Source organism: Aythya marila, assembly GCF_965140915.1.
Source record: "Aythya marila genome assembly, chromosome: Z".
Taxonomy (NCBI): Eukaryota; Metazoa; Chordata; class Aves; order Anseriformes; family Anatidae; genus Aythya; species Aythya marila.
In genome coordinates, this window is record NC_139080.1 from 76,081,930 (window position 1) to 76,101,763 (window position 19,834).

The window sequence follows — 19,834 nt, forward strand, 5'->3', positions numbered from 1 at the left end:
TTTCATTTGCAAGGAAATGTTTCCTGGGAGGAGGCTGAAGGATTAACACTACTTACTCAAGTCAGTCATTGGCACTGTATTTGACGTGGTGTCAGTATGTTTGACATCCCGTTGATGCTACTTTCACAGGTGAGCAGAGGGCCCCTGGAGCAGGTTACGCCAACCTGTGTTTTCAGAGCTGCCTATTACCTCTCTGTGCTTTGGGTGGCCGCAGGCTAATGGTGTGTAGTGAGCAAGTGGCAGAGTCAAGTCCAGATGGATATGCAAGGCACTCACAGTCACATCCTGTTTTACCAGCCAGTGGAGCAGTTTCTCTTCTGTAGAATTCTGTCAGCTTGTCTTTATGCTGCTACTGTAAGGCCAGCTATTTTCTAAGGGTGAAAGCTTGGTTTCAGGGTACGGCCCCACCTTCCCAGGTGCCCTTACACAACAGGTTTGAGGCCCTGGAGCTCGACAGACCAGTAGCTGAGGAAGAGGTAGCAAGTGTTCCCAGGAGGATGCCTGGGGCGAGGAGGTCGACTCCGCGCCTCAGGACTGCCTCCACAAAGAAAGACAGGAGGGTTATTGTTGTTGGTGACTCGATTCTTAGGGGAACAGAGGGCCCTATTTGTCGGCCTGACCCTACCCGTAGGGAAGTCTGCTGTCTCCCTGGGGCCAGGGTCAGGGACGTTGCCAGGAAGCTTCCTAACCTGGTACGCCCCTCTGATTATTACCCCCTTTTGATAGTCCAGGCGGGCAGTGATAACATTGAAGAGAGAAGCCTCAAGGCTATCAAAAGGGACTTTAGGGGAATGGGTCGGTTAGTGGATGGAGCGGGAGTGCAGGTGGTGTTTTCGTCCATCCCTATGGTGGCAGGGAGGGGTTCAGAGAGGACACGGAAAGCCCACCTGTTAAACACGTGGCTCCGGGGCTGGTGCCAACGCAGAAATTTTGGGTTTTTTGATCATGGGGCACTTTACTCAGCACCTGGCCTGATGGCCGCAGACGGGTCCCTATCTTTTAGGGGAAAAAGGATCCTGGGCCAGGAACTGGCAGGGCTCATTGAGAGGGCTTTAAACTAGGTAGGAAGGGGGATGGGGCTGAGGCTAGGATTGTTGGGGCTGTGCCAGGGGGAACAATGGCAAGGCCGGAGGATAAGGCAATGGCCCAGCTGAAGTGCATCTACACCAATGCACGCAGCATGGGTAACAAACAGGAGGAGCTGGAAGCCATCGTGCGGCAGGCAGGCTACGACTTGGTTGCCATCACGGAGACGTGGTGGAACCAGTCTCATGACTGGAGTGCTGCAATGCCTGGCTATAAGCTCTATAGAAGGGACAGGCAGCATAGAAGGGGTGGTGGTGTGGCTCTCTATATTAGAGAGTCTTTCGAGGTTGTAGAACTCGAGGTTGGGAATGACAAGGTCGAGTCCCTTTGGGTTAGGATCGGCAGGGACAATAAGGCTAGTGTCCTGGTCGGGGTCTGCTATAGACCGCCGAACCAGGATGAGGAGATGGATGAGGAATTCTACAGGCAGCTGACAGAGGTTGCAAAATCATCAGCTCTTGTACTCGTGGGGGACTTCAACTTCCCCGACATATCCTGGAAGCACAACACAGCCCTGAGAAAGCAGTCTAGGAGGTTTCTGGAGAGCGTGGAAGATAGCTTCCTGACGCAGCTGGTTAGTGAGCCTACCAGGGGAGGTGCCCCGCTAGACCTTCTCTTCACAAACAGAGAAGGACTGGTGGAGGACGTGATCATTGGGAGCTGTCTCGGGCAGAGTGACCACGCAATGGTGGAGTTCACTATTCTTGGCGAGGCCAGGAAGGGGACCAGTAAAACCGCTGTATTGGACTTTCGGAGGGCTGACTTTGAACTGCTCAGGACACTGGTTGGTGGAGTCCCTTGGGAGGCGGTTCTGAAGGGCAGAGGGGTCCAGGAAGGCTGGGCGCTCTTCAAGAGGGAAGTCTTAATGGCGCAGGAACGGTCTGTTCCCACGTGCCCAAAGACGAGCTGGCGGGGAAGAAGACCGGCCTGGCTCAACAGAGAATTGTGGCTTGATCTTAGGAGGAAAAAGAGGGTTTATAAGCTTTGGAAAAGTGGGCAGGCCACTAAGGAGGACTTTAAAGAAGTAGCGAGGCTGTGCAGGGACAAAATTAGGAAGGCCAAAGCTCATCTGGAGCTCAATCTGGCTACTGCCGTTAAAGATAACAAAAAACGTTTCTATAAATACATCAACACAAAAAGGAGGACTAAGGAGAATCTCCATCCTTTACTGGATGCGGGGGGAAACTTAGTTACAAGAGATGAGGAAAAGGCGGAGGTGCTCAATGCCTTCTTTGCCTCAGTCTTTAGCGGCAATACCGGTTGTTCTCTGGATACTCAGTACCCTGAGCTGGTGGAAGGGGATGGGGAGCAGGAAGTGGCCCTCATTATCCATGAAGAACTGGTTGGTGACCTGCTACGGCACTTAGATGTGCACAAGTCGATGGGGCCGGATGGGATCCACCCAAGGGTACTGAGGGAACTCGCAGAGGAGCTGGCCAAGCCACTGTCCATCATTTATCAACAGTCCTGGCTATCGGGGGAGGTCCCAATCGACTGGCGGCTAGCAAACGTGACGCCCATCTACAAGAAGGGCCGGAGGGCAGACCCGGGAAACTACAGGCCTGTCAGTTTGACCTCAGTGCCAGGGAAGCTCATGGAGCAGATCCTCCTGAGAGTCATCATGCAGCACTTGAAGGGGAAGCAGGCGATCAGGCCCAGTCAGCATGGCTTTATGAAAGGCAGGTCATGCCTGACGAACCTGATCTCCTTCTATGACAGAGTGACGCGCTGGGTGGATGAGGGAAAGGCTGTGGATGTGGTCTACCTTGACTTCAGCAAGGCTTTTGACACCGTCTCCCACAGCATTCTCCTCAAGAAACTGGCTGCTCTTGGCTTGGACTGGCGCACGCTTCGTTGGGTTAGAAACTGGCTGGATAGCCGGGCCCAAAGAGTCGTGGTGAATGGAGCCAAGTCCAGTTGGAGGCCAGTCACTAGTGGCGTCCCCCAGGGCTCGGTGCTGGGGCCGGTCCTCTTTAATATCTTCATCGATGATCTGGACGAGGGCATCGAGTGCACCCTCAGTAAGTTTGCAGATGACACCAAGTTAGGTGCGTGTGTCGATCTGCTTGAGGGTAGGAAAGCTCTGCAGGAGGATCTGGATAGGCTGCACCGATGGGCTGAGGTCAACTGCATGAAGTTCAACAAGGCCAAGTGCCGGGTCCTGCACCTGGGGCGCAATAACCCCAAGCAGAGCTACAGACTGGGAGAGGAATGGTTGGAAAGCTGCCAGGCAGAGAAGGACCTGGGAGTGATGGTGGACAGTCGGCTGAATATGAGCCAGCAGTGTGCTCAGGTGGCCAAGAAGGCCAACGGCATCCTGGCTTGTATCAGGAACAGCGTGACCAGCAGGGCTAGGGAGGTGATCGTCCCCCTGTACTCAGCTCTGGTGAGGCCGCACCTCGAGTACTGTGTTCAGTTTTGGGCCCCTCGCTACAAGAAGGACATCGAGGTGCTTGAGCGGGTGCAGAGAAGGGCGACAAAGCTGGTGAGGGGCCTGGAGAACAAGTCCTACGAGGAGCGGCTGAGGGAGCTGGGCTTGTTCAGCCTGGAGAAGAGGAGGCTCAGGGGCGACCTTATCGCTCTTTTTAGGTACCTCAAGGGAGGCTGTAGCGAGGTGGGGGTTGGCCTGTTCTCCCACGTGCCTGGTGACAGGACGAGGGGGAATGGGTTTAAGTTGAGCCAGGGGAGTTTTAGGCTAGATGTTAGGAAGAACTTCTTCACTGAAAGGGTTGTGAGGCACTGGAACAGGCTGCCCAGGGAAGTGGTGGAGTCACCATCCCTGGAAGTCTTCAAAAGACGTTTAGATGTAGAGCTTAGGGATATGGTTTAGTGGAGGGCTGTTAGCGTTAGGTTGAAGGTTGGACTCGATGACCTTGAGGTCTCTTCCAACCTAGAAATTCTGTGATTCTGTGATTCTGTGAACAAGCACACCTCCTGCATAGCAGTGTAGCCTTTTATTTCCGTCCCCTCAGGGCAGCAGCCTGTTCCACATGCTCCTCAGCAGCAGCACTGTACTTACAAAAGGCATGGACTCAGTACCCTGTCTCCACCAGTCACAGAGCTGTGAGGAAGAGAGATTTAGGGATGAATGCAAGCACGACCACTGCAGAAATACACTTTGTGTCAGGTGAAACAGAGTGCAGAAAGGGACAAGAGTAACAGGAAATGCTTAAATAGAATGGAGTAAAACATGTATTAAAAATAATAAAAATAAAATAACAGAATAAAAGAGCCTCATAAAATCAGGTAGCCAACCTATTTACTAACATACCACAGTACTACAGACAGAGAGATTGCAGCAGCTGAGTGAAGCTGTGCAGGATGGGGAGCATTTCCATAGCATAACTATGTTTTGCTCAGACTTCGCAGCAGGAATTAAGAAGGCAATACTGAATAAAGGCTCAAAAGGGCTCAGGATCTTCCAAAATACAGAACAGTTCAATAAATTGTTAAATCAACTACAGTTTATGTGAATTATTCATGGTTAAAAAAAAAAAAAAAGTATGTTGTGTTTAATAACGGGAGTTTATTGTGAATGCATTAAGCAGAACTAACACTAGTTTTACAAAAAATGACTTTTTACCATGAAGTATAGCAATAGTTGGGCAATTCAGTGACTGAAGCTTTTTAGAACAAAAAAAAATCATTATCTCCGTGGGAGATGGCAAATAATCAATTTCACAATGTTATTGTGAAACACCTTTGGTGTCTGAAATATGTCAGTCAACTTTTGCTAAAAGCACGAGCTTGGATTAGCTCAGCCAAGCAACATTTGGACCTAAAGCATACTTTCAGAAAGAGACTTCTGGTACCTCATTTTTTACCATGTTGTCTGCCTTAGTTTCCTGATGTTTTATAAATGTTTGTTGTTTCAGCCTTCCTGTAAAATACAAAACTACTACTATAAAGCCAGTTACTAGTTTACAATGGCTTGGCGCAAAAAGGCAGCTGTATGTTTTCATTTTCTGGCTCTTCTTCCCCAGTGAACATAGTTTTTTGTTTTGTTTGTTTGTTTGTTTGTTTGTTTCAAAATGGGCTTATTTCCAGATCCTCCCTTAAAGTATTCAATTCAAATAGCCACATCTGATCATTTTTCTTCTTATATTATTAGTCCTTGCAGCTTATTCCACATGTGTGCTGATAGAAGCATGAGACTTAGACCTCAGAGGATAAGCATGTATAAGGAGACATCAGTATATTTCCTTTGATGAAAAGACATAATTTCACTATAATTTCCAGTGCGTTGCTCCCAGAAAGCCCGTGAAGCAGATGCGTGTTACATACCTTATTACATCCAAACCCATCAAGGTGGAAAAAAATAAAACGGCATGCAGAAGTGTCCCTCTGCCCAGAGATAGCAGAGCAATATGCTTCAGTTCACAAATATCTTAAACTTCCTTACCAGCTGAACCCCTCAGTTTTACCTCATATGGATCTACAAGAACCAAAACTCAGTCCATGGACAATTTTATGGCACAGGCCATGATTCTTAGCCCATATTTGCTTTTGGTGTGTCCATCTAAGCCCACAGCTAATTTCCAGTTTTGTGCTGCTCACCTGCTTCATTTTAATTATGTGGTACTTAAAAAAACATTTAGAGATTTTATACATACCCACCTTATAATCTTTCTCTCAGGCGGTCCCTTCTCTCCTAACATGGTCCATATGCATACTTAAATTTCTTAGAAAACATACTTGTGTAGGGCATACATGCCACAGATTTCATGGCACAACTGGTGCTGAACTACCTCTCTGCACACAGATTTATCTATTGATATGTGTTCTTCCACAAGTTACAGGAAGGGAGTTGTTAACAGAGAGCACTCTGCAGTGCCAATGGAAACACCCTGTCCCTTTTCACCATGCCATCAAGCATTTAGCATACTGAAACCATTCTGCAATTCCACTGGACTCAAAAGGACACAAGAACAGGTATCTTAAATTTGTTCAGAGCTGCAAGAAGCAGTGCAAGAAGTTTGCTGAATAACGAAACTGAGCACCATAAGACAAAAGCTGCAGTTTCTAAACGTTTCAAGTGGAGTTGTGGTTCAGAGAAGTGAACAGTATAATCCAGCACATTTCTCCTAATTTCACTGCTGTCTTCTCTGATCACAAGCCTGCACCATCAGAACCAAAGGAATTAAAACTAACATGAAGTAATAGTTATCGCAAGGATCAACAGAACTTAGAAATATGAAAATGCAGCCAGAGAACGCTACAAGCTGCCTTGATAGCAGCCACCTTAATAGGACTGTTAAAGAGTTCACCATTAATGAGCTCATAGATTTCAGAGTTCTACTTGGTACTCCCTATGCTCGTGTAGTAATTTGTAGTAGAAAATGTGGAGTTTTATTTTAAGACTATGTCTGTGATGGATTTTAAAAACATTTCTGACATGGTTTTGAGTCTCAAAAAGGGGGGAAAAATGCTAGCATACCTCCCCACACCTTCCCTACCAGTCTGCCAGACTTGGTGGCTGAGTTGAACACCACAGCAAAACACAGCAATACACGCTTTGTAAAAACCCATTACACAGTTCAGAGCCAAAGGCAAGACGTTTATGAGGCGCAGAGAAGAAATGCAGGAGCTGGTCCTCTCCATGTATGCCCAGTAGGCTCTGTAGCTGTTAGGCAGCAGGGCAGAGGCCATAAAGCAGGCATTTTTACCTTTACTGACCACACTGTGTCACTGTTTCATAAAGAACTTCCGCTCTTTTTTCAGTATATAACAAACAGAAACAATGAAATCTCAAGACAACTAGAGGAACTTTTATTGGTGATACTCATACACTCAGTTGATATCACAGTGAGAGGGCTCTGTTTCAGCTCTGCAGTTCTGCCTTAAGAGCACAACTAAAACAAAGTGATGCTTCACAGCAGCACTCACTGCTCCCAACAAATCTTCAGGTTTGGGGGTAGCTCTGAGGCACGCAGTTCATCAAACTTTGACCCCTCCTTCACAGGAGTGCTATAGAAAGTCAAGACATCCTGGGCACTGCACATCAGGTGGAGCTGTGAATTGGGAACAGCATGACCAAGTTCTGATGCCAGCTGATCTAGGAGCCGAAACTTCAGCTTGTTTTCTTTTAGGGACGTCTGCTGCCACTGATCAGGAAGTGAAGGTCCGAAAATCTTCCTGACATGAGACTCAAGTAAGCTCTGTATATCCTCCGGAGGAACATAATTCCTGCTGCGTGGTGGGGGACAGATCACACTGAGTTCAGTGGGTTCAGTCTTCTCTTCAATGACTGTGTTTGCTCCTGCTTTTACTTCTTTTTCCTCCTTCCTGTTGACATCAGACAAAAGTATTTTCAGTCTCTTGGCTACTTAAGCTGAAATCAGAGCATGTTTCTATTCCTAGTCACTTAAAATGACAGTCTGAAAAGAATTTACACATCCTACAGACACGACAGGTCCGCTATGAGCAAAGTTCCACAAAGGTCGGACCCAATGATCTCGAGTTCCCTTCCAGCCCCTACAATTCCGTGATTCTGTAACAAAACTGCCTAAACTAAACTACTGATTTTGCCCCAGATGCTGCTTGGCAGGTGGATCTCCTGTAAAGAGAAACCACATGGCTCCTTTATTTTATTAATACAAGTAAAAATCCTAACCAGCTTATAAATAAAGAAGGAAATAAGCAAGCAAATCGGTTTCAACCAGAAAATAAAGCCTAACCCCAACTATTGCCCACGACACACCCGCGGGCCCTGCAGCCCCCGGCGGCCGGCGCCCCCACCAGCCGATACCTGCGGGCTCCCCAGAGGAGCCGCCGCGGCGCCGACACGAGGCCCCGGCCCCAGCCGCAGCCCAGCCGCTGCCCCGCCGCCGCCATCAGCCCCACAGCGGCAGCAGCCATTTCGGGAAGCCCTTCCCCTTCCCTTTCTCCTCCTCCTCCCTCCCCTTCCCCTTCCCTTTGCCTCCCGGCAGCCCTCCATGACGCCGCTTCTGCCCGCTCCCGCCCTGCCTGACGGGAGTTGTAGTGCTGCTGCTGACAATAAAAGCTGGGCACGAACGTATAAGACCCGTTTTCCTTATTTATTTATTTATTTATTTATTTATTTTAAGTAATTTTGTTTTAAAGAGTGGGAGGTGATGCGACAAAGCTCAGCCAAAAGATACACCCGTGCTTTGATTCTGGTTTAGTGCACATCTACTTTGCCCTGGCCACAAAAGAAAAATACATATCGGGGCCAGGCACAGCCTCCAGCCGCATCTAGCACAGTGTTGGTGACAGGTGTCCTGAGAAGGAGCAGGAAAGCTTTAGCCAAGGCACAGCTTTCTCTAGCTAAAGTGAGAGGTTCAGGCAACACTGTTTTCCACCTTTCGGAGAAGCATCGCACTGATACATGGCACAGCAATGAGATACCTAGCGGGAGCAGAGGTTTATTTGAACTCAGGTGTATGGAGACCTACACGAATAACTGAACCAAAAAACGAGGTGTTCATGACTCTGCTGTGGGCTCCTGGGGTGCTTTTTGGCAAGTCACTTGATCTTCCTTCATGGTTTACATCAGGACAGACTAAATACACACACTAATTACTCAATGACTGGACCTTTGTGAAAGAGTTTTGTTATGTATTGCCTCTATAACACAATGGTTACTAACACTCACACAGAATCAACAACAACAAAGTTATGGGAAACCTATTCTCTCTGCTTTCCCTTTCCTTGCTGGCGGGAGCAGTGGGTATCAGTGGCTGCAAGGAGTCGAGTGCTAAGCTTGGTGGCTGTGGCTGCACAAGCACAGTCCTCTGTGGTCCTAGAGGGCCTCCATGTGCAGGTGACCCTCAAGGTTGTCATATGCCTCTCTTCCAGGTGAGGTGTGTGAGGTTTCTGAGAGAGAGATCATATCATTTTCTGGACTGTATGCTCTTTACTGCTTGGTGGGCTGCTCCAAGGCGTTACCACGTGATGGGTGTAGCATGTCAACCGGTGAATATCCTGGTATGACTTTAGTTCAGCTGTTTCTGCCATTTATGGCAAAGGGCAGAGCTACATTTTTTCATAACAACCATCTGGCACTGCTTTATTTAACAGAGCTTAGCATCACTAACAACTACTTGGCAACATATCGAAGGTCAAACTGTGGGCATTTGGCATCAACCTAATTATTCAAGTTATGACAATTGGATAGGCCAAGATCCTTCCCTGCACGTTTAATGTTGATTACCATGCAAATGCTACAATAAAAGCACCAACATAAATAGGCTACAGACAGCACTAACTCAGCCTGTGCAACCCTAAGTCAGTGTATGGCAACCTTGCTGAGCTGAACCAAGTGCATGATTCTGCAGAGGCCCAAAATGTTTTTTGTGGTAACGTTGCTGATCTGTCTGGAGTCCAGTGCAATGCTTGTCACACACATCTCCGAACTTTCCTCGGTTTTTGTCTTCAGTTAGCAGAATTAACATCTCCAGTTTTATCATTGTTGGATTATTTCACTTAGATCTGCTCAGAATTTCCCAAGCTCACCAACAATAGCACTTCAACTTAACTTTTGCATAGGCGACTGAGAACCACAGAGGTGTGAAAGAAACTGAAAAGTTTATACAGAATAAACATTTGTGAGACAGAGATTGGTTTTGAATTACTGTTTTATTCGCACAATTAAGACAGGTTTTACGAATTTGGCTGCAAAAATGTGGTAAGGGGCAAGGGTGACTAGTGGTACCTACTTAATATGCCTACTACTCTAGGGACTAAGTTTAAACCAAAGGGAGAGTGGATTCGTGATTCAGTGTTAGTTATTGTTTATTATATGGAAATAATTCTTCATTTTTAGAATGTGTAGATGAAAAAAGAATATCCCCTCTGTAAATTGTGAAAGTCAAGGCTAGAAGAGTAAGCTAATCCATTTCCAGTTTTGTTCAGAGTAAGGAAAATTAGGTTTCTTTGTTTTTCTTTCCTTTCTGAGCACCTTTCACCACATGAAGCCGGACAGGACAAAGGCAGATTCCTGTGCTTTCAATAGGTGTAGCTGGCAGTGAAAAGTGACTGCGTGGCAGCTGCATCAGTCTTCCCAGACACAACATACTGTCCTCTGCAAGCTAAACTATTAATCTGAAAAAGAAACAAAAAAGGAGGAGATCATATTAGCTTAGAGTAAGAAAGACAACTGTAGAAAGACAGTAGCAGTGAACAAAGTGCAAAATTGTGGAAAAAGGAGTCAGCTACTGAATTCACTTATTCTATTTATGAGCTAGCTTAGTTTTGTGACACTGTTTGATGGTCAGTAGCTGGTTGACAGTAAGGGGAGCATTTTTCTTCAGACAAACACTCCATGGATGTAAGTCTACATCACAAAAGAAAATTATCCAGCTGTGACTAGCAACAACCTCTGCTGTTTCTTGCATTAGATTTCTGTCACGCCAACTAGAATAATGTCCTCAGTGTACAGGAAGCACCAGGAACATAATAAGAGGAACATTAGGAAGGTGACAATATGTCTCCAAAATAACACAGAGACGTATGACTCCTCTCTGACACAGAAAGGAGGGAGCAGCTCCTCTTGGCATCAAGGGGAAGGCCTCGTACCTGCGCCCGCTTACGGAAAGCCTCCTGTGCAGCCTTCTTGTTCTCTGATTTGCCCAGCCATGCTGCCAGGGCAGAGGCCTGCAGAGCCCTTCCATAGGAAAAGGTCAGTTTCCAAGGTTTAGGCAGAGAGGACTGATTCATGGCATTCAGGTTGAGAGAAGCCTCCTCTTCACTTTGACCTCCAGACAGGAAGCAGATTCCTGCAAGAAAGAGACCTCAGGACTTAGAAACTGGGGTGCTCCAGCCGCCAAGCCACCATCCCTGACCTCTGTGTGCCAGAGAAATGAGCATGTCAGATGGAGGAGCAAGGCCAGTAAGAGTGACAGTGTGAAGGGATATATGGGAACAAATCAAGAATCACCAGGAACAGCAGCAGGCACAGTGCGGAGGAGAGTAGTGACGGTTGCTGCAGCTACATCCTGAGGGGTGTATTTTTTGGTGCAGGCATGCCCGGCTGTCACCATGTTGGGTTTCAGCAGTGTCCCCTCCAGATAGACATGGTGATCATTCAAGGCCTTGTAGACAGCAGCCAGAACCTGGGGGATCGAATAGGAGGATTGAATACACATCTGTGCTCAATGCTTTACCTCAGCCTACTGTGGAGAGACACCTCATTCCTTGGAAGTGGGAGAAGATCAAACTAAATTTCTTGAAATTTGTCACAGGGGTTGCAGCCCTGGAGGCACCAATACTTTTGTGATGACTAGGACACTGTTTTCCTTTTTTATTGGACTTGTCCTTACAAACTGACATACTGAACAAGGAGTAAATGCTTTTATAACCAATGTATCCTTTTCAGCTCAGGAATGCTTATATTGACGGTTTGACTGGAAATCCAAAAACAGGGATTCTGCTCTCACATTTGCTACTAGCTAATTATTCAACTATGAGTGACCCATTTCTGTGATACAGTTATGAAGGACCTTTTTGGTCAAAACTCATTGAGATCTGTCAATGCAAGTCCTACATAAGATTAACTACTGATTTGTGAGGGGGCAGAGATCAAGAATCTTACCTTTTCTGTGACATACTGGCAGCGCTGGAGATCGTGGTCTCCATCAGGTAAGACTTCTGGCTCCACAATGGGCACCAAGCCATTCTGAGGAAGGAAAAACAAGGAAGTTTTTGGAGGTGGGAAAGAAAAACTGTCCTGGCTGTCTATATTGTCTCTGGTGGCATGCCTTCTTGCTGCACTGCCCTTTCTCCACATTTCCCAAGACCCTCACAGAGATCCGCTGTTCACAATACCTAGTCTATTATCGGAAGTAATGGTGAAGAAGGGACAAAAACATCTCAAGAAAGGCTGCAGAAGGGTAGATACCTGCTGGCAGATGCTGGCATAGCGTGCCAGTGTGTTGGCATTCTCTTGGATGGCAAGTTGAGAGGGTGTTGTGCTGGTGATCTTCAACACTGCACGCCACTTGCCAAAGTCAACACCATCTTTCTTGTACTGGGCGCAGCGCTCAGACAGTCCATCCAGTCCTGCATGTGAAAGAATAGAGCTTCAGTGAGAACAGCTCTTTCAGAAATAACTCTGAAAAGTATCATGACACCAGCCAAGGCTGCAACTCCTGTTGAGTCACCCCATGACTTTCACTAGTCATAGCTAAGGCTTCTTAGATCTCTCGTTACCTTCGATGGTGGTTTCTCCATTTGTTCCTGCTAGGGGCGATGTGCCTTTATCCAGCTGAAGAGACAGCAGAAACAGAAAGAGTTACAGAGTGAGGGAGGTCAGCCTGAACCTTGCACCCCAGAGCTAGTCTGCCTTTGCAGATTGACTGTGAGTAAAGTATAGGGCTGAACAGACTGCTAGTGGAAGGAAGGGAAGGGCTGCAGTAAAGGGGAGGAACAGGAGAGAATTGGGTAATGGGGGCAACATGCAGGTGGCTGTGGGGAGTAGATCAACAGCTCTGTCAGCCACAGGAAGGATTTAATTAGGTTATTGCGTGGAAGGATGTAACTGCAGTGAATGGTAAATATATGGGTGTTGGTGGACAAAAGGGTCCTGCATTGGTTGCAAATGTTTCACTGGTTAGTTGTACAAAAGCAATGCAGAGAATGGTGGCAGAGACATTCTAGGGATTTCAAAACCAAAAAAAAAAAACAAACAAAAGTTGTTGTTGGGAGTGAGTATAGCCCCCACACATGTACAGATACTCACTTTTATTCCCACCACAATGCCTTTTTCTTTGATGATAGCTGGAAACGGCTTTCCACTGCTGTCTTTCTGATAGAGAGTCTCGTGGAAAAGTATCACTCCCCCAATGCTCTGGTTGATGGAAGTGTCAGAAGAGAAGAGTATCTCTCGAAAAGCACGGCGATTCTCCTCTGTGTTCTCCACATTGATCCTCTGCAGCCTGTTCCCCATGGTACCTAGAAAGGTGGCCAAAGGCCAGACGGAAATGTGTTAGGCCTTGCTGCCCTGGTCCCAGAATATAGTAATTAGAAAGAACTGTGGCTTCAGTGCAGCAGCACATAATTTGTCAGCATTTGCAGCCCTGTTGGCTGAGATGTGCCTGCTCAATCAATGGACCTTAACTTTTTTTTTTTTTTTTTGCTCCACTGAATTCAAAGATTAAGCAAAATGGGGACAAAAGTTTGGGTATTGTTAACTGATTGCTATCCAGAACTCACCCACTGATTCATCTGCAGCTAGGATCCCCTTTCCTGAAGCCACGATCCGCTGAGCAATGTCTGAAAGAGCTTTCTTCTGCTCAGGAGAAAGCGCTGGGAACTGGTGAGTCATGGTGACTTATCTGTGGGAGACAATTACAGTTACAAGCTGAAGGCAGACTGTATGCACAAACCACGAGCCTGAGGCACCAGGCATCAGTATTCCTATTGGAGGCCTCTCGGTGCTTGTCCGGTCCACATTGTCATGACACATGCCCAGAAATCCAGTGTGAGTTCTTCTTGGTTTGGTATGTCTGGCAAAACTAGAAGAGGGAAATGCAGGAGCCACATCCCAACACATCCTTCTACTGCAGAAGCGGGAAAGACTGCATTTCGCATGGATTTGCTCAGAGACTAAAGGAAGGTCAGTGAGTCAAAAAAAAATGTGTGCCAAACTAACAAGTATGCTAATTGTGGGTACTGCAAACTTCTTTGCAAAGCACTTCGGACCTGTTGGTCCTAATCAGAAGACTGCCAATTATCACATAGCTTGCTTTTCCACTCTTCCTAACAGTGCCCCTTCTCCCATTCCCTGCCCTGTGTTGGCAGTACTTGCTGCTTTGTCTGCTTGCCTTTTCGCCTCTGCTGTCCTGCCTTGCTCTGTAGTTCTCTCCTTCCACATGGCTGTTCTCAGAACTGTACCGTGCTGCTTGCTCTGGGCAAGATGTGGGAGCTGAGAAGGATTTGCCATCCATTTCTGTCTTCTCAGCTCTGGCAGAGGTTTACCAGCTGCACGTATCCTGCACCTGAAATCCAGGTTCTGTCTTGTTTTGACAAAATATTTGGTATTATTAAAGTTCTCATTAAATGGGATTAAAATATAATTTATCATCTGAATAGTCCACAGTACTGCACTACAGGTAAGCACCTGTGAGTTTGAGCTGTGAAGACTCTCTGTTGTCTGTTCATCATCTTCTATACCTAGAGGACCACCAGTGAAAGTATCAGCAAGTGGTACATCCATGAGATGAATCATTAAAAACAAGACCAAATATCTCCACTAACAAGTTTTATTCCAGCGGAACAGGCCTCTGGGTAGCATCTGCACCTTCTATTTCCCTAATTCATACCTACAGGGGCAGGGGGCACGTACAAGCATTCATGCAGCCAAGCCCTTCATCCTCTCTCCCTGCCCACAGCCACTACATTGCCAGGATCCCGTGTAGCCTTCCCCATTGAAGGGCATAGTAGACAGTAACAGGGGTCTGCCTGCTACTAATGGTGTGGTAGATGCCGACATCGGTGGAGTTCTGTGCAACATGCCATGCAAAGTGCTGCCCAAATTTCCCAGCAACAATACTATCACACTTCTCTGACTGCTCTGGTGTCTCTCATTTAAAGTTGAAGGTGTTTGTACTGTTACTGTGCAAGGTTTAAATGGTACTGTCTGTCAGTAGAGGCTGGGCAGTATCCAGATGTTTTGTTTTCACCTTTTTGTGATTTTTTGGGGGCTAGAATTTATCCTATGTGACTTAGCAGCACTGAGTTATTCTAGGTTTAGAAGAATTTCTAGAGAGCGATGAAGAGTCCATTAAATGAAGGGGATTTCCTTCTCTCCCAAGTGCTGAAGTGCATTGCTGTGGTCTTGCAAAGCAGCTTTTGCTGAACTTTCTGTGGCCAGAGCTTTGGGAAGCATCCTTCTACAGTGGTGGCTGCAACTTCATTACTCCTGGTTTTTATCCTGTTTAGCCCACCTAAAAAAACTTGAACTATGGTTTATGCTACGTAGCTATAAAGCAGATCTCTAACCTTCCTCACCGCCTGCTTTCTGTGTCTGATATGTCTCCTGCAGAACTCACAGAAAAAGGTAACTGCCTTTTTACTGTGATTACTGTAATAGTTAATGTTGTAAGCACTTCAGCCAAACCTGTAAATTGCTATGCAAAATGATAAGGAACAGCTCTAGTAGTTCACAGTCTCAGTGAAAAGACTGCCAAATTTTTAGAGAATGTGACCTAGTCCAAGGTCGAATTAATGAATCGCTAAACCAGTAAGGGGATTTCAGAGCTGCAGTTTGGAGGTGTGTTACAGCATAAGCAGGTGTATCCAGATAATCTTTAATCCAGCTAGCTGAGTTACAAGATCATCAGTCACTCTAGTTACATTATTACGGGTATGCATTCTCTCCAGTAGTGCATTAAACAATGATACTAATGTCTTTTGTATTTTGCATGTTCCTCGTGCTTGCAGAAAGATAACAGAGACAGTTATCACCCAAAACCAGCTTGCAAAGCAAATTGCTGAAACATGCAAATATGAGATTTTAGTGGGTAATACTGGTCCAAGTGTGTGCTCAGGGAGACTGAAACAATAAAGTGTAGTTCCACAAGTCAGAGATGAATTGGAAGACAGTAAGTTTGTTCCAGTTTTCATGCAAGTATCCCATAGAGTGTGAAGAAGTAGATGGAGACTTGACAAAAGGCTCCCCAAAGCCTGTGATCTGTAAGGCTGTGGTGAGTGGTTCCCAGCTGCTCTGCTGAGCTACAAGGAGCAATAAAACACACAGTGTGTCTAACTAAAATGGTGAATAAATGAGTGCAAAAGAGCACTTGTAAGGGGAGTGATAGCTCAAGGTCCAAGATCTTCAAGGACCCTTTGTTTAGGGTTTTTTACTTTCCTGTGAGTCTCTCATGAGGAATATAATCGCTAAGGATCTTCCCTGCTGGATTCTGGAGTGGGTGTCCCTGCTGTAAGGTACGGCTCTGGGCATATCGAGGGGGCTGGAGAACACTTAAAATTCAGTAACACTTCTTACAGCTGCCTTTTAAAGATTAAGCTCCCAGCACATCCACTGAAACATTAATGACTCTTACAGAGGCAGTGCAGTCTCTCCGGATGTGTCACCACACATGTCCTGAGGAAAAACAGTTGCAGCCAGGCAGGCAGCTCACTTCATTCTTCCATGAATGAAGCCTCTTTGCCCTATCCCTCTGCTTTATTTATTTTTTCCACTTTTTCAAGCAGGGAAAAACTGGAAGGAACTTTGTTCTGAGTAACAGTATCTAGAAGATGTCCCAGCAATATTTTCAAGAAGATTTAGTTTTATTTACCCATTTTAGGCTGTGGGCTAGTGTCCTAAGTATCATAAACTCAAGTCATTTCACATTAATTTGTTTAAGTATAGGACAGCAATTGTTCTCTTTGTATTAACCACTCCTGTAATGTATTTTTAAAAAGTAGAAGAACAAACAAAGAAATGGGACTGCACAGAATACATAACAACAGCTTTATGTCTACCTGGAGTGTTTGTCAGGCTTCAGCAGCAACTCAAACAAACCAAGTTCTTTGTTCAGTCCCCAACCTGTGACCAGCAGGGGACAGGGGTGGGGAGAAAGAGAATGGCACAGTTTTAAAAGTAAATATCATGTTGCTGAAGTCTCAAGTTTTTCTCAGCCACTGTAACAGAGGACTGCAGGGGAAATATCTTCATGGATATCAGCACAAACACTGCATCCTGTTAATATTAATAGTGAGAACCAAAGGGCAGAGGCAAGTTGTACAGCAGAAGGAACAAACTGTTAAATTCCACATCAGGTCATCTTGTAAAAATTAATATTCTTCAGCTTCTTTTATTTCCAGACACCTGAAGTGACTGGCATCTTCTAATCTTACAGAAAATCTCACCTGAGTCCTGGTTAGCAGGTGGGAAAGGATCAGATCAGCATCTGTTTTCTCTTGGGTCTCTTCATTGCCTTCTTTTATAAAACTGTTTCCAAATGTGCTGGACCAAACTCTCAAAATATTGTTTGTGTCCAACGCATGTAGCTTTGGCTGCTCAGCTACTGGTAAACACAGCCCTTCAACACCACCCCTGACAGTCAGCAAAACAAAGCACATGTGCATATCATTGCGCTGTGCACGCAGGAGATTCTGCTTCAGGCCAGTGCATATTACAAGGTTCGCAGAAGCAGAAGTTGCACGTACAGATAAATGCACGGTGTTGACAGGGAGAATGAAATGTGTTCAAAAATTTAGGCTGTGACACTTTGGGCACAGTGTAAACCTGACTGGGTTTGCTCCTCATTCATAGATGTATGAATTCATGGGAGGGTCAGTCCCATAACGCGGCACACACCTGATACGCTCTCTACAGCCAGCAGATCTATTGGCCTCACTTCCCCGTGCAGCTCTGTTAAAAACCTTTGCCTAAGTATGTTTGGTTCCATGGCCGCTGGGCAAAACAGGGGTACAAATGGTTGGACAGCCCTGGCACCATCTTGCTGACGGAGCACATTCCTGCCTAGCCTGCCGCAGACACCCAGCTGGCAGCAGCAGCTGATATGCTCCATTGCAGGGTGACCGTTCAGGGCAGCCAGGTCAGGGCGTGAGGGTGCCGGCAGGAACACTGTGAAGTTCAGCCAGAACAGATGCCCAGCCATGTCCTGAGACAGCAGCGATCCCACCAGGGCCATTGAGGCTGGAGAACAGCTCCTGGCAGACTGAGCCCATCAGGCAGCAAGCTGAGCAGGGACCAGCAACAAGGCCCAGCAGCATCCTGTGCAAGCAGGGCTATGGCTGGGGAGCCATGGGAGGACAGGGATTGTCCCCCTCTGCCCAGGACTGGTTATACCATGTCCAACTGCATCTACTTTTGTGCCCCTGTGGTACAGGAAAGGCACCAACAAACTGGAGTGAGTTCAGCAGGTGCCACCAAGAAAGTTGGTGGCTGGAGCACTTGCCCTGAGAGAAGAAGGCCTCAAGGCTGGGACTAGGCCAGCCTCGAGATGGCTTCAGGGCCACCTTGCACCAGCTACTGGCACCTACAGAGGTGGCCTGCAGACAAAGCCAGGCTCTTCACAGCAGTGCCTGGCAGGAGGGTGAGACAACAGGCATAAGCTGAAAGTAGAGAGGTTCAGAATGGATTTTAAGAATTTTCTTCCCTACTGGGACAACCGAGCAGTAGAGCAGGTTGGCAGAGGGGCTGTGATGTCTTCATCCTTGGAGGTTGTCAAGACCTGCCTGAAATCATGAGCAGACAGGTCTGACTTTTTGTCTTACCCTGCTTTGAGCAGGAGGTTGGGCTACAGACCTCCTAACGTCCCTTTCAGACTGAATTATCCTGAGACTCCACATGGGAGTACTTGCTTTTGGAAGCTGAAATGAAAGCATTGACTTCTGTACGTATGGTGAAGGAGCTGTGAGGGAAGAATGGGATGTTTCTCCCCTCGTGTCTGTGGTGGGAGTGAAGGTTTTAATATAGCAAAATGTTTCACTTCTGGGTGCTAAGAAGTGAGAGAAGAGCATGGGACAAAAAGATATTCAGATCTATTTCACCTAGATAAAACAGCAGATGCTTTTGATTGTCATATTAAATATTGTGAAAACTCTGGGGAAAAAAAAAAAATAAGAAAAATGATTAGGGTGATTAGGGTGAAGGTTCTTATCTCTCAGGGCTGGGCTCTTCTTAGAGAAGGTAAAAACTTGCTGTCAGACTTGCCTGAGAAAAACTTGGCTGGCAGCAGGGGAGATTGAGGGAAGTGGAGGTGACATTTTCAGGTAGGCCACCTAGTTTTGGGTGCTAGGCACATGGGATAGTTGAGAAAGTGATAGAGGATCACAGGCTCTGTCAGGATCTAAATTACTTGACAAGCAATTTCCTGAAGCCAGCTGTTCACATCTAGAAAGGTTACAGCCTGCTGCAAGGGCATAAAAATGATATTCCCAAGCCTCTCTTTCCCCATTTATTAGTTTTCTGCATTGCAGACTATATCTTACATACCCTGCTGAAGAATCTTATCAGCACTAATGCTTCAGAAGTACTACACAGTGCACACAGATAATTACACTTTTGTCAGCACTGGCACTTGTCAGGACCAACTGCATTCTCCAGTGATCTTTTCTTCTCCTTGCAAAACAAAAATTTATGTACTCCACGAGCATAAATAAACAGATAAGAAAATGAAGCGGTAGGAAGCAATGCAGGTATGTTACTGCTCTATTCTTGTAGGCTAAGGATTCACTTACTCCATGAGTTTTGAATTACTAAACTAAGTTAGAAAGCCAGTGTTAGCAGCAAATGGGTCACATTGGCAGATCACTGCAGGATGGCTGTGTGCTTATTCCTTGCAAGCTTTTCCTGGAAAATAAAATAAAAATAAAAACAAAAACAACCCTCCCCCCACCCTCTGTAGATAAACACATTGTGTCACAGCTGCTGATTCGCATTACCACCTTTACAAGTTAGAAAGGAAATGGTTGTACTTACTTTCTTGTGGGCAGTGCCTCCGCTGCTCCAAGCTTCTGGTGAGGTGGCTGCAGGCAAAGAGACCCAGTCCTTCCAGTCACTAACTTTTATAAAACTCTTGACAGGTGATTTTTTTTTTCTTTTTTTTTTTTTCTTTTTTTTTTTTTCACTCCTTTTTTTCTCCCTCCTCCTCAGGCTGGTTGGGGAATGTCACTGCACAGGATCATTGATTGGCTGCCAGACAACACACACACCACCAATTATTGCACCTATTCGCTCTCCCTGCTTTTCCACCCACTTCTCCTCCCCCGTATATATAGCACCATTTATGATGCTGTGAAACTGAGACTTTTC

At 46.3% G+C, this 19,834-nt stretch overlaps 2 protein-coding genes across 2 annotated transcripts; both read right to left on the reverse strand.

Moving 5' to 3' along the window:
* Window positions 1-6,832: 6,832 nt before the first annotated feature.
* On the reverse strand, window positions 6,833-7,956 carry MRPL50 (mitochondrial ribosomal protein L50). The gene is made up of 2 exons (XM_082782794.1): window positions 7,835-7,956; window positions 6,833-7,371 (listed from the first exon to the last, which is right to left on the reverse strand). The coding sequence occupies exons 1-2, from the start codon at window positions 7,942-7,944 to the stop codon at window positions 6,969-6,971; spliced, it is 513 nt and encodes a 170-aa protein (XP_082638920.1). The 5' UTR covers window positions 7,945-7,956; the 3' UTR covers window positions 6,833-6,968.
* A 1,709-nt stretch (window positions 7,957-9,665) lies between these two features.
* ALDOB (aldolase, fructose-bisphosphate B) lies at window positions 9,666-19,656 on the reverse strand. Its single transcript, XM_082783096.1, has 9 exons — window positions 19,502-19,656; window positions 13,258-13,379; window positions 12,785-12,996; window positions 12,256-12,310; window positions 11,945-12,105; window positions 11,639-11,722; window positions 10,985-11,159; window positions 10,624-10,823; window positions 9,666-10,149 (listed from the first exon to the last, which is right to left on the reverse strand). Exons 2-9 carry the CDS (start codon window positions 13,367-13,369, stop codon window positions 10,054-10,056), a joined length of 1,095 nt encoding a protein of 364 aa, XP_082639222.1. The 5' UTR covers window positions 13,370-13,379; window positions 19,502-19,656; the 3' UTR covers window positions 9,666-10,053.
* Window positions 19,657-19,834: the final 178 nt, after the last annotated feature.